The sequence below is a fragment of the Melospiza georgiana genome, chromosome 3 (genome assembly GCF_028018845.1).
Source record: "Melospiza georgiana isolate bMelGeo1 chromosome 3, bMelGeo1.pri, whole genome shotgun sequence".
NCBI lineage: Eukaryota > Metazoa > Chordata > Aves > Passeriformes > Passerellidae > Melospiza > Melospiza georgiana.
This window is the reverse complement of record NC_080432.1, coordinates 76699163-76713498: the sequence shown is the minus strand read 5'-3', so window position 1 is coordinate 76713498 and position 14336 is coordinate 76699163. Positions and strand designations below refer to the sequence as shown.

Below are 14336 nucleotides of genomic sequence, written 5' to 3'. Positions count from 1 at the left end.
TTGAGATATATTTTTAAATTTTCTTTAGAAAGACTCCCAACCTAAATACTGCTGAAAATTGGAAGATACACTTTGATGAAGTTCTTGTACGTGGGAAGAGCCCAGCAACAGTACAGGCTGGGGACAATCAGTCATAAAGCAGCTTTGCAGTCAAGGACCTGGGGGTCCTGATGGTCAATAGCTTGAACATGAGCCAGAAACATGCCCTTAAGGGCAATCACCATCCTGGGCTGTGTAATGAAGAGTGCTGCCAAAAGTCGCTGGAGGGAGGTGACCCTGCCTCTCTACTGGTTCTGGTGAAGTCATACCTGGAGTGCTGGGTCTGGTTTTGAGCTCACCAGTCACAGCATGACAAGGATGCACTGGAGCAGGTCCAACAAAAGGCCAAGAGGACAATTAAGGCTTGGGCCATCTGACATAGGGAAAAGCTGAGAGAGCTATGACTGCTCAGCCCGGAGAACCCTCAGGGGAGATCCTGTCAATGTGTATAAATATCTAACAGGAAGGTTTGAAAATTGAGTCAGACTCTTCTCAGCGATACCCAGTGAAAAGACTAGATGCAAAGGCCATGAATTGAAAGAAAGGAAATTCCATTTTAATATACTGTGACGGTGGTAAAACAGTGGAACAAATTGCCCAAAGATGCTGCAGGATCACCAGCCTTGACAGTACTATAAACCAGACTGGACACAGCCCTGAGTAATGCTCTATAGTTGAACCTACTTTGAGCAGTGCAGTTGTACTACACAACCTTCCATCTCCCTTTCAATTCTGATTATGTAATTCTGTGATTGTTGTAGTGTGTACTACTAGTAAAATATACCACACCCCAGGAACAAACTGAAATGCATATAAAATAAAAGTTTCTCTGAAGGCAGTCCTTTATAGAAGAGCAGTTTCAAAGAAATTCAGAAATATCAAAATACATATCATAGTTGTGAAAATATGCTAGGAATAAGTAATTTTGTTCTGAACTCTGCATTTCCTCCCCTATCCATTTTTCTTGAAAATTCCTCCCTGGATTCTACCCCTTGAACTACAATTTCGCAATTATTAATTCACTGAAGAAATCGCTAATCTAAAAGAAAGCATTCTAACTACTATTTTGTTCCACGGGCTATCTCCTTAGTTTTGCTATGTGGAATCATATTGACTTCCTTAATTATGACAAAACAAAAGCTCCTTTGTGGGATATAAATCAGCTAGTAAATAAACCTTGCTAATTTTTATGCTGTCTCTCTAAATTTTTCTGCCTGAAAATAATATAATCAACTGTCCATGATTTACTCTGAGTTGCTAAAAACGCATATTATGAGCATAGCTTATGACCACCTCAGTATTTTTTCTAGGAGTTCCTTTTAAGAACACAAAAGAGCATGTTCTCTGTTCTTTTTCCCAATATCAAACCATGTTTCTCTCAAACAGGACCTTTATTATGTTTTTCTATTTTTCTGCAGTTTCCACAACACCACCATACACTATTCTTCCTTACTTTCACATGTTCTTTCCAAAGCCACTCTGATGTTCTGTCCTTACTTCAGGCACATCTGCTAATGCTCAGCTGGCAGTGAAAGATGCAAGATTTTACTCTTGAAAACAGCAGCTGTAACAGTCTGTGGTGGGTTGACACCAGTCAGCAACTAAGCACCCACCCTGCTTCTCACTCCCTCACCACTCACGCCTGGCCAGTCTCTGACTAATGAGACCCGCAAGACCAGCCTCCAAGGCCCTCAGTGTGGGATGCTATGTGGTATAAAACATTCCTCTGGTCAGCTCAGATCAGCTGTCCCAGCTGCTTTCATTCCCAACCTCTTACACATTCCTAGGTACGGGTAATGTTGATAAAAAAGAAAGCCCTGTTGCTGAGCTGCTGCTTGCACAGCATCAGTGGAAACATGCTGTGTTATCAATACTCTTTTAGTCCCAAATTCAAAACACAGCACCCATGTGGGGTGCTCTTAGAAAATTTGACCCCAGTCTGTATGGACTCCAGAGAAACAAGATAAAATTTTATGCTATAAGCAGGACAAAATTTCCACCACATAAAAAAAGCAAGCAGCTCATCCAAAGTCAACTATACTACAATCTCAGTAATGGATGTGTGCATGCAGCATAAAATGGCCAACTAAACACAAAATGCTTACATCTCTGCTATAGACAGTGACATGATGCTGAAATAGTGGACTAAATTGGTCTTTAGTAAAAAGTTTTCTTTTGGCTTGTAGTTACATGCCTTCTACAGATATAGGCATGGCTGAATCAGGCCAGTGCAAAATACATAGCATGATATTTGTAGAGAGCTCAGCTGTGGGACAAGGGAAGGTGCATTTTTTTCATCTCTCAGGAATAAATATTAAAAACTGAAGAGCAATAGAGCAACGCCTGGAACTTCTTTGCAGTAGCAGGACCTCCTTTTCACTAAATGGCTATGTACAACAAAAGTGAAATCCAAAGCCAAACTTGCATTAAACAATTCCAGTGTCAACATAATGGAGGACAGCCCATTTAACATCAGAGCTTACATTAATAATTTGCTTTACTCCTTACTATACTTTGAGTAAGAGCCTGAACTTCAATGAGAAGATGGATCCAAACAGTGAACAGCAATTATTAAGTGCCAGACCAGTAGACAGAGGCTATGGCTAAAAAAAAAAACCTACAGAAGTCCAAAGCTACTCAGTCAGTGTTGGAACACAAAGGGCATTTGGAAGCTTCAGCCAAGCAAAGCTTTGCACGCTGCCTTTGCAAACTGAACACAAGGCATTAGAAATGAGCAGATAGAGGATGCCTCTGCACTTGGTCTAGCTGAAGGATTGAGGCTTCTAATTGCTCCACTGAGGATGATGCGTGGTTTTGAAAAAAAAAAATGGGTTTCTGGATAAAGGAGTTACACATTTTGTGCCTGAGGTGCTGGAAGTTACTACCTCAGGGCAGTCATGTTTCTCCCAGAAAGAAAACTCAGAGACTAACATATTCCCTACAATGTTTTCCACATGAAAAGACTTGCAAAAGAGCCACCTACACCATTTCAGCTACCCAATGTACCTACAAATGACATGTAATGTGATTGCTAATGATAAAAGTTTCCCCCGCTAAATAAAAATGCTTTTCATGAGCATCACTTGCCAGCCTAGAGGATCAGAAGTGAAAAATTTTAAGTAAAGGAAAAAAAGTCAACAAACAAGTAAAATCTGATCACAGAATCTACTGTTCCTATTTTTTAAATAACTATTTGTTTTAAATTAATAAACCTAATAAACTTGTATTAAATTATCAGTTAGCAAAAAACTGAATTAACTGTGTAACTCCATGATCACAGATAATGTGGAAGCACTCTCGCACAAGCCTGTTGCAAATCCCCATCATTAGTAGTCACTGCTAATCCAGACGCTGTCCCCTTTTACCTTTGGATTCTCCTACTCATGATGCTTTTTCATAAAGAGAAAGGAAAAGAAGACTAAATATAAACAGCATTGTGTTGCAGTCATTAAAATCACACATTCTCTTAATTAATACACATAATGCAAGTACAATTAAGGAATGACCCATTTCACATGCTGAGGCTACCTCACTATTAAAATGCTATTATATAATGGAGGAGCTGATTAAAATGCAGTTGACAAAGTAATGGAGAAGAATGCAGGAACATTTATTATTTGTATTTCCTAAACTCACAAAGTTATCTTTTGCCTATCACTTTTTTTTTTCATTTATTTCATTCAGCTGGATTCCACCGGAATTATCTAGATTAAATTTTGACAGATCTGTACTGCTTTAAGGCAAATTTCAAGATGCTGATTGATTTTGATGTCAGTATAGTATAAGCCATTTAAATTTTCTTTCCTAAATATTTCTCTGCTAGTTTTTTAGGGCAACAGAAATAGATACAATGCATTTTAATAATTCTCTGCACTCACTTGGTAGGCAAGAAAACAAACAAAAACATATTCACCATACTATTTTATATGACAAAGAAAATGTGACCTAACAATGTCAAAATCTTTATTACACAAACCTGAAAATAACAAGCCAATATTATTTTTCTATTTGCAGCAGACAGTAGATTTACAATCCTGAGGCTGATACAGATGAGCATATGACTTAGACTAATATTTACAATTTTCTTTAATTTCACAGAAAAAGAAATGCATTTATTCACACAAAGCATTGTAACAAATGCTGGGTTTTCAGTCTTGCCTTAGAGAAGCCTAAAATAAATCTATTTTCCATTGCAGTTCAAATTACACTTCTACAAAATGGGTTATCTTCAGATATCTCTAATGACAGGCAAACTCATTGAATCTTTAAAATTAAACAGTCACAATTTGCATATCTGAAAGAAAAGGGTTTACCCTCAGAATCTTCCAGGTATGTCCCTGCAGAAAGCCAAACAGTTTAACAGAGTTGCTTGATGCTCACTAGCAGGAGGCACCTTAGTGAACAAGAGTGGAACTAACAAAAGTCCTTCTGATTCAGAATGTATGTACAAAAGATCTTTTGAATTCACAATATTTAGGAGTTTTATTGATTTATGCTTAAAATAAGCCACTGGGAAAAAAAAAAAAAGATAGCCAAAGGAAAAAAAATGTCTAATTTTCCTCTTTAAAGTATTCAAATGCCCATTACTGCCATTTTATCATATATCCACAAAAAAAAAAAAAAGATAGCCAAAGGAAAAAAAATGTCTAATTTTCCTCTTTAAAGTATTCAAATGCCCATTACTGCCATTTTATCATATATCCACAAAAAAGAGATTCCAAGAACAGTGTGTTACAAAAGTACTTAGTAAATGGGAATTTTTGCAGATCTGCCTGTAAATCAACTCTTATCTCTTCCCACTGCCCACAGTGTAGGCATATGCCAGTAATGTTGTTTCTCCTGTTTTTTACTCAAGCCAACACTAATTGAATATCTTCTAATTTATTTTGGGGTATTGATACTGTTTAGAGACAGGAACCTGACTATCAAAGCTAGAAATTCTTACTCTGCCACACTTTAATCCAGCTAATAAAACAGTGTCACTATCATTCACAGAAAACCTATTTTCTGAATAGAGAGAACAGCAATATGTAAATAGCTGAATAATCCTTCAGGCAAAGACTTTGAAAATATATATATTATGCATATATTTTCTTGGCAGGCTGTAAAAACTCATGAATGCATTTACCGTACTGAAATACTAGACAAAATGTGTTGATAATATATAATATCATTAATGTGAAAGATTCCTTTTTAATATAAGTAAGAGACAGAGAGCTCTTCAAAGAGCTTGGCCTCAACAGGGAGGTGGTAAAGACTTCTAGTGTCACATTTTAAGAAAACTGTTATTTCTCATATGCAGTATGTTTTAAAATCAGATTTATGGGTATACTTGTATCAGAGAAATAAAGCTGATCATTAAACTAAGAAAATACTCTCTGTTTAGTATGTTAAAAAAATATTGCTTTAATATTAATATACTGCTCCTAACTTCCTTTTAGTAGGATTTGTGCTCTGATAGCAAGTTCAGAACCTTCTGCAACAGAAAGGCCACTGAGAATTTCTGCATTAGCTCCTGTGCATCCAGATTTTCAGCCTGTACAAAAGAGTGTCTGAGACAGCCTTCAGTATTCTTTTATCAACTGATACTGGCCAACTGGGAGACTTCTCAATTCTAAATAAGTGTAAATCTGCTTTGAAGCTAAAAGCTGAACTGACAGCTTGAAAATCTTTCTATAGACAAATTAGGAACTGTCTATATACTTAGACATTTCTATTCCTATCTCCAACTTCTTGCCTAAGGTTTCCCTTTAATAAATAAATAATATTAATGATAATAACACTTTTTTTTTCTCCAGTTAGCTTAAAAGGACTTTCAAGTGAACAAATCTCATCACACAAACACATAATAGATTCAATTAATGGAATATCAGATCACTGTCTGAAACTACTGAAGAATCATCCAAGGCAAAGATACTTCCAAGAACCTAAAAACAAACAAATAAAAAAACCAAACAAAAAACCAAACCAAAACAAAAATGCAAACAAACAAACAAAAAAACCCTAACAAAACAAAAGAGTAACAACAAGAAGAAAACCAAAGGAACCACAGATTTGAAATTAGCTACAGCTTGTGGTGGAACTGAGTATTTCACCCTTGACCACACAAACCCTAATCTATATGAATGCACCATAGGGAGTACTCTTGAAAGACTAGGAAATATTGGCTATGCACACCCTATTCTGCTTCCCTATGTTTTCTGTTTGCCTTCTACTGCATGCACACCACTTTACAGTGGTTAAGCTTGAAAAGTGAAGTTGACAGCAAAGCCTCTACCATACTGTCCTTCAAAATTGTAATACAGAATTCACGCTTATTCAAAACAAAAAAAACTATCCACCAGAAAATGAAGTAATAACACTACAAACATAAATATCCCAAATACCTGTGCATTTGGGATTAAAGAGACTGTGGAAATACCTATGTATTTTATGCTTTATATGCAACTGCACACCTAATAACCAACATAATTTAAGACACTGAAGCTCAGTATACACACAAAGCAAAGTGTAGTTCTAAACTGCAGAAGTTGTTTAACAGTCAAGTACATGTGTAACTGTTTTGAACAAGAAAAGCAGGACCTCACAGTACAACACTGTAAGTTAAAGAGATCTGAAGTTCAGCACTCAACTGTGGGTTGAGTTTAGCCACATATATAGTGTATGGCCGTGTGGATCTGTGAACAATTAAAAGAATGTGGCTTTGGCTGTATTACTGGTATTAAGTCTAGCAGAAATGTTTCCAGACAATTGCTTCACAAAATCATACTGTTTTTCAATGCTGCAATTATCACATAAATATTTAATTTCTACATAACAGCAAAGAAAATTAGATCTTTTGCTATAATTTGCACATTTTCAGATCTGTTAAGCATATAATATTATTTGGTATAACTACTGCTGAACTTAGAACTCTTGATGGAATTTGGTCAAGGAGCAAATCAACTACACAAGGCAAGGTTCATTTACAGAACATGGATGTCTGCAGTCAGCAGCATTCACAGGAAAGACCACAGAACTTTGAAATGAACACCTCTCATGTTCAGGTAATACAGGCCACGGTGATTTGCAGGTTTTAATACTCTAAGTAAGCCTTAATACTGTAAATCCTGAGTTAGAAGGGACTCATCAGGATCCAGTCTAACTCCTGACCTGCACCCCTAGGACACCCCAAGAATCACAGCACATGCCTAAGAGTGCTGTCCAAAGGCTTTTTTGAACTCTGTCAGGGTTGGTTCTTTTCTCACGTTCCTGTTCCAGTGCCCAACCACCCTTTATTTTAAACTGTAAAAAATCTCATTTTCTCTTGATCCTAATTAAATCAATGGAAGTTCTGTCAAGTTTTCTATGGAGACAGTCTAACCCTAAATGAAGAACAATTTTTTTTTTTCAAATTTCATCTTAAGACTTCTTATTCCTATATAAACGTGATTTCCTCAAAGCAGCATTTATAACTTCTGATTTATATGTCAAAATCATATATATCTCTCAAGTCCAATATCTGCCATTGTTCATCTCCTCTATGCTCATCCTTATCAAGAAATTGTACTGTATCTTAGGGTCATTCATATATAGTATGAAATAATTTAATTGTGATATTAAAGTAAAAACAAAGCTGCAAAAAAGTTAAGGTTTCAGAACTTAATCAGTTGGGCTATATCATGCTCAAGCAAGGTAATCAAAGTTTTCCATATTATGAAGTACAATCCAATAGGTTTTTATTTCAACTGTCTATAATAAGTTCCCAACAAAAATGTGAATTCAAGCATTTATATAGTCATCCTTGTAAAACAGAATAAAAATGCAGAAACTAATTTCTATGTTAAAATTATAAAGCACTGAATATTACAATACATGAGCATAACAGTGTGAGCATCTTTTAAGTGTACCTTTAGGTTCCAGAAATATTTGGAACCAAATGCTACACTCCTTAAACTAGGTTTTTTTGAAATAGGTGATAATTAAACAAATAGTTAAAAAACAATTTTAAGTACAGAGAAACTACATAAACCAAAATGACATAAACATAGTAAAAGTAATTTTGGTATTTTGGTGTACCGTGGATGTACAACTTGTTTTTTACAGTCAAGTAGGCAAAATAACATGCAATTTCTATCAGTGCTTCTCATATTACAATATATCCATTTACAGATAATAAGATCCATCACTGTTCTCATTTTGAAGGCCATTTTTCATTTAATCTTATGGTAAAAAAGGGGAAATTTCACCTTCATACATAATAAAACCCAAACAATGTTATCTTGTCAGAAGTAACACATTCAAGCACATTATATCCTATTTAGTTAATGTGACCAGAGAATAAAAAACATGCACCTTACCTCAGACCAAATATATGGGATTGTTCATAATTGAATAAGGAATGAATTTTAGCTTCTGAGTTCAAAATTATAAGCCTGTCAATAATATCCTGTCAAAGGAAGAGAAATGTGAAAAACCATGTAGGCTTTTATAATTTATGCACATCATAGTTTCATAGGGATATTTACTATTGAATGAAAACTATTATTAAAACACACACTGAAATTATTTCTGTAACAGGAGGTGTTTTCCACACAAAAGTCAACAGCAAAATTGAAGGCAAAAACGGCAAAACTTTCCTAACCATGTAGAAGATTAGGAAAAAAAATCTATTAAAAATACAAACATAAAAAAAGATCCTTGCATGTCGAGTATCCTAGTTCTTCTTTAGCATTAAAGCACAAAAAAAGTTAAAATTTTTTTGCACGTTTGAAGTGTGTACATGTCTATTTTAATAAAGAGAACAGCAACTCCGTCAGTGTAATAACCCTTTCTCACACTGGTTAGTACTACATGCTTCAAGACACAGCCATTTAGTCTTGGTTTAACAAGGCTTGGCTCAGATGTTGGGGCTTACACCTTTCATCTTGGAGCATCTCATGTAGCAGACAATGACTTTGTGGCTGCTTCCCACTTCTTCCACAAAGCCAACCCAATTATCTTCCCCTCTGGCTCACTGCACATGCAAACTACTTCTGAAAAAATTATTTCATTAAAAAAACTAAGGAATGAACAAAAACATTGTTCATGTTCAGTGTTGTTATCATGTCAGAGAGAGATTGCTGTGCTATGGTCACAAGAAACAGATTACAAAATCCTTATGAGCTTTATTTAATCTCGATTAAATACAAACTTTTATTTTCTCCACATTTTATAAGTACAGTTTCAGAGACAGCAGAGGGAGTTATTATTCACCTAATTAGATCAATGAGTCATTTCAATACGATATGAAGGGAAAGTTAATACCCGTACTTTATTGAAATTAACAAAAGCTCTGGTTTTCAATGGAGAAAAGTAAAAATCACAAGTAAAACTCACAATAGAAAAAAAACAAAGTCTAGAACTTTTCAAATTAATTTGTCTTCATAGAATGTACTCTTACTTAAAATACAGTGAAAGTATACTTTTCCTATTAGATTTCTGGGGCACTGGGGGAGACAGCTTTTTCCACATTGTATATTTACAATAAAATTCTCAATTAAAAAACTCAACTTGGACCTCAAGCCTGTTCGTAAAATTGATAAGGCAAGCAATTGATTTGTTTGGGAATTAAGATTTTTCAGGTATCTGTGCGTACAAGGATTAAATGCTAAGGGATATTTCTCTGGCATTATGTTCCTTCTCTCATTTATAAATCAAAGCTTGGAGTTGCAAAAGAGTACAAACAGCAGGCACAGTAAGAGGACTACTGAGAAAGGAGACTAAACTCTGATTTGGGATTTTAGGAAGGAAGATAATGAACAAGGTCTAACACAGGATTACATCCAAAAAATGCGTGGACAGATTTTCACGGCTCAGCCACAGAGCATTGCTTAAATATTACAGGTCAGATGTCATCTACTTGGAATATCTAAGACAAACCATCTAAGATTCCCTAGAATCACTGAAGAAAATCACCTTTTCAAATGTCTTTCAAAGCTACAGGTCTAGAGGGTAACTTCCAAACTAGATTCCCCTGAATATATGCACTGCAGAAACCCTCAAAGACTGGAGGCAGGCAGAAAATCCTCATTTATGTGTTCCATTCTCTAAAATAATTTTACATGCCAAACATAGCAAAGAGAAATCTTACATGCATTAAAAAAATTTCCCTAAGGGGACAAATGAAAACCTCATTAGTCTACAGTTAAAAATTGTAAAAGTTGTTATCAACTATCACTATTATCAGTTGTTATCAACTGGTAATCTGTTCAATCAATGATACAGCTAGTCAGATAAAAAATATAAAGGAAGTAAAAAGGTTTAAATCCTGGGTTTTCAAGAAATAAAGGATATACCAAGATGATTAAGTTCTGTGCATTAGCAAATATAGTTTAGCATAAACAAGTCACATTCCATGGCAACACAACACAATTCAAAAATAGAGACACAAAGCAGTTAGGTCTTCCAATCAAATCTTCTGGTGGCACAGAAGTTGCTTTTACTTTGCCTCTTGTAGTTATATCCAGTCAAAATCTTTTACCTTTTGCTTTCTGGAATCACTGCCCAAAAACATAGTCATAACAAAGCTGTATCTCTTCTTAACTTCAGAAGTTTTCTGAGTACTTAGACTGGGCCATTATATGTTAAACTAATATTAGAGGATCTCACAATTTCCTTTCTGCTAACTACATCATCTTGGATGCCTATCTTACATAACTAGGTGTATCTTGGATGGCTAGGCCCACAAAATCCACTGCTGCACAGTAGTTCACTGAGACAAACCTCATCCAAAATATCTTTGTCTCCTCAGGGAACTTTGAACAATTGTATCAGTATTGGCATTTCTAGAACCCTAGAAAATTTCATAAAAATACTCAAGTGCCTCTAAAGTTAAAATAACTCTGGCTTTCAAAAGCTGCAAAAATCCTTCTTGAGATCAACCACAATTTGAATGCTCTCAAATACTTATGATTTTCAGCATACATCTGTCTTTCTCACTCTGAGTTCCTTAAAAAACTTGATAACTGAACAAAGCTATTCATTGGTAAACACACTAGCATTGAGTAGATTGGAAAAATGAAATTTGTCATGCAATTTCCTCTTGAAATCATCAAAACAGTATTGCAAAAGAGAACCCCAAAATACCTTCCAAACCTAATATACACTATTATGATAAACTCTGTCTAAACAACTTCAAATATCACCAATCCAGAGCCTATGCTAGACAAACACTTCAACATAACAGCAATTTAAAGTGCTAACTCATTAGGGAAAAAATCTGATTTTAACTGTCACACAAGGTCACAAATTTTCTGTGCTTTGTAGATGAGAAAAAAGCCATAATTGACTGCAGTAGAATGATTGAATACAAAATAATACTAAATACAGAAATGGTGAAGCTATTTCTCTGAAGTATGTCTTAATCAGTAGCTTTCCAATTACTGATTTTTTCCTTTATGTGAATTATGTGTCCTATTAAAAAACAGCCTGAGGTATGAGGCTTTTGTGTTTTCATTTTGTTTTGGTTTTTTTTTCTTTTATTCTTTTTAAATCCACAAGTAGTGTGATAGAGCAATGCTGTATAAAGTACAAGTATACATATTTTCCAATGTTTTCCCATATGCAACTGTAGGCACATACAAACATGATTATTTATGTTACTTTTTTTCTGTGAAAAAACCCAAGTCGGGAAAGATGATCTTTAAATTAGGCATCAAAATTTATATTACCTTTAAGATTTCAAAATTAAATTTAGGTTCATATGAAGTGATATGTGCATATACTGCCCTCATGCTGTATATAATACAAAATGCAGAAAAATTCAAAATCTTTCAATAGGAAAAAAAAAACTTACTCTTTTACAACAAAAACATTTTCTCAGGTAAAAATGTCTTCACAGAATTATTTTTCCCTCAAAATACTTACAATTACATCTGTGGGTACTTCACGGAATGAGTACATGGGTTTATTTGGTATATCTCGTTTACTCAGGAGCTCAAAAACTGCTGGGTAAGTTAGCAAGTTTACCAGAAACAAAAATGACTAGAGAAAGAAAAAAAGGAGGAACAACAGGGAATATTAATCTTAGTTAAGTACAATCAAGTAAGTGTTGGCAATTATTTGCAATCTACATTAACTTTGTTCTTATCCTTTACAGGCTGAACTTAACATAAATAGACCTGTTGAAAATAAGACTGCATACCTGGTAGGCATCTGTATAATCTAAAAGGGCAGTAGTGTATGAAATATCTATTACCTATCATATGGTACATACAATTTTGAAAATTATAGTATTTCATTACCACTTAATTCTAAAATCTTGAGACACAGAATAATCTAAAATTTAAAATTTCTGATTTTATTACAGTAATCTGGATATAAACTGATGGCCAGCCCTTAAGACTTCATTTTGCCCTGATTTTTATTCATTATTTCATAGTTAATCCTTGGCATTGTGAACAGCCATGCAACATAAGAATCCTGTATCAGTCATGATTTAACTAGTGTATTATACCAATTTTGACTCACATGCCAAGAAGCAGGTATAATAAAAATTTACAGAAAGGTATGTGTCTTCCTCTCTGAACCACAGCACTGTTTCTTTCCATACAAAAACATAAGATTAATAATTTCTCACCTTCTGACAACTTTGGTCAATAGGGTCAACCGGAGTAGATTTAGGTTGGGTTATTCTCAAATCATCTTTTCCACACTCCAAAAGAGCCCATAGTTCAGTTACAAGTGCCTTCACAAAGCCTAAAACAAATGGTTGTTCTAATCATGAGTTTCCTGTCAGAAATATTTTACACCACAATTCTAACCAAGATGTGTAAAATTCTCTATACTGAAGGCTGAAATTTCACCACACAGATTGCCTTAGGTTTACTATCCCTGCTATTCTCAATAGCTATCCCTACTATTCCCAATACTCCAAATTACGTTCCTAGAGCAGTTTGCTTATGTTCATTCTACAGTCTGTACCAATGGTTTCCAAAGGCTATTACACTAGAGTAGGATTACATTCATATATCTTCTATGTAAATGAGCTTCTGACCTTCTTTAAAAAGTTAACTGCAATGGATCAAGGCTTAGCTAGTATAGTCTCTGTGGTTCTAAAAATACAGATTCACTATCACTCATAAATAAATTATAACAGACCACAGTGAAAAGGACTAGAAAAACCCCAACTTTAGGAGAAGCCCTACTAGCTGAATTTAAATTGTTAAAATTTAAAATGTTAAATATTTAAATAGAAAAGGAAAGAGTCCTCTAACTCTGAAATCTTCAAATGTAAGGGTTGAAAATCAATGCTGATTATTTTTGGTATATCATTTGTCTCTAAAGCCAAAGGGCACAAAAGGGCCTTAAGAAGCAATTTGGCTGAAAACCTTACACCAGGACAGATGGGTAACTCCTCAGTGGATCTGCTCCCTGCTTTGTGAAAAATCCCAGAGGCATAAATAGCAAATAACTAAGAAACCAATCAGTTTCCTTGACTGGCAGAATTTGCCTGCCTTTCTGACAGTCTTTCAGTCAACACCAGCCCCTTCTAGATAATCAGAGAGATGATTTGCAACTTTTGTACCTCAAGGACTTCCTTAGCAGCTTAAGACATTACCTTCATTTTATTGATGAGATTCTAGTTTTAATATAATGGCTACCTGGACTGTTGATGATATAGTAACAGTTGGGTTATCTGAGATTGACTCTGAAGGGACTTAGTCTGAATTGCCAATTCTTCTTACACCACAATCTCTTTTACGTTTCATTAATGTGTAACTTCACCTGTGACATTCAGGCCCTTGCAGTTCCTCACCCTTTGAGCAGTCAGTAACCATGGAAATGGTACATAAAAATTACAGACATCAACAGTTATTAATTCTGATCTGCAGATCAATAAGAAGCACCTGCAAATTTATTTTTAAACAGTACAGATGTCTTCACACACATACAGGAAATTTCTGTAAATCCAAACTAGTGAAGTAAAGATTTTGCATAATATCAGAAGGAAAAATAAAACAAACTCTAAAATTCTGCATCAAGATTAATGAAAGATTTAAAAGCTTGAGAGAATTAATTTCCATCAGAAATAATTAACAAACATTTAGGAGTTTTTGTTAATACTGTGTAATTATTTTACACAGTTGATCTTTATTTAACATCTTTCCCACTGTCTTCTTTCAAAATGAAGGACTACAGCACGCAATTATTCATAATAACATCATCCTGTAGCTTACCTGAATTCTGCAGAGCCACTGCAGCCATTGGTGTTGTTGCCATTTGTGTAACAATGATTCTATTACCAAAATCTTCATATTCATTTGTCTGTTGATAAG

At 34.8% G+C, this 14336-nt stretch overlaps 1 protein-coding gene across 2 annotated transcripts in view; it reads right to left on the bottom strand.

Annotated features, from left to right (window-relative positions):
* Positions 1–14336, bottom strand: part of TBC1D32 (TBC1 domain family member 32) — a 74692-nt gene that overhangs the window by 35975 nt on the left and 24381 nt on the right. For both annotated transcript variants that reach the window (XM_058021144.1, XM_058021145.1), the window contains exons 20-23: positions 14238–14325; positions 12638–12756; positions 11926–12042; positions 8379–8467 (exon numbers count right to left, since the gene is read on the bottom strand). In XM_058021144.1, the coding sequence (XP_057877127.1) occupies positions 8379–8467; positions 11926–12042; positions 12638–12756; positions 14238–14325 (413 nt within the window). The remainder of the gene's footprint in view (positions 1–8378; positions 8468–11925; positions 12043–12637; positions 12757–14237; positions 14326–14336) is intronic.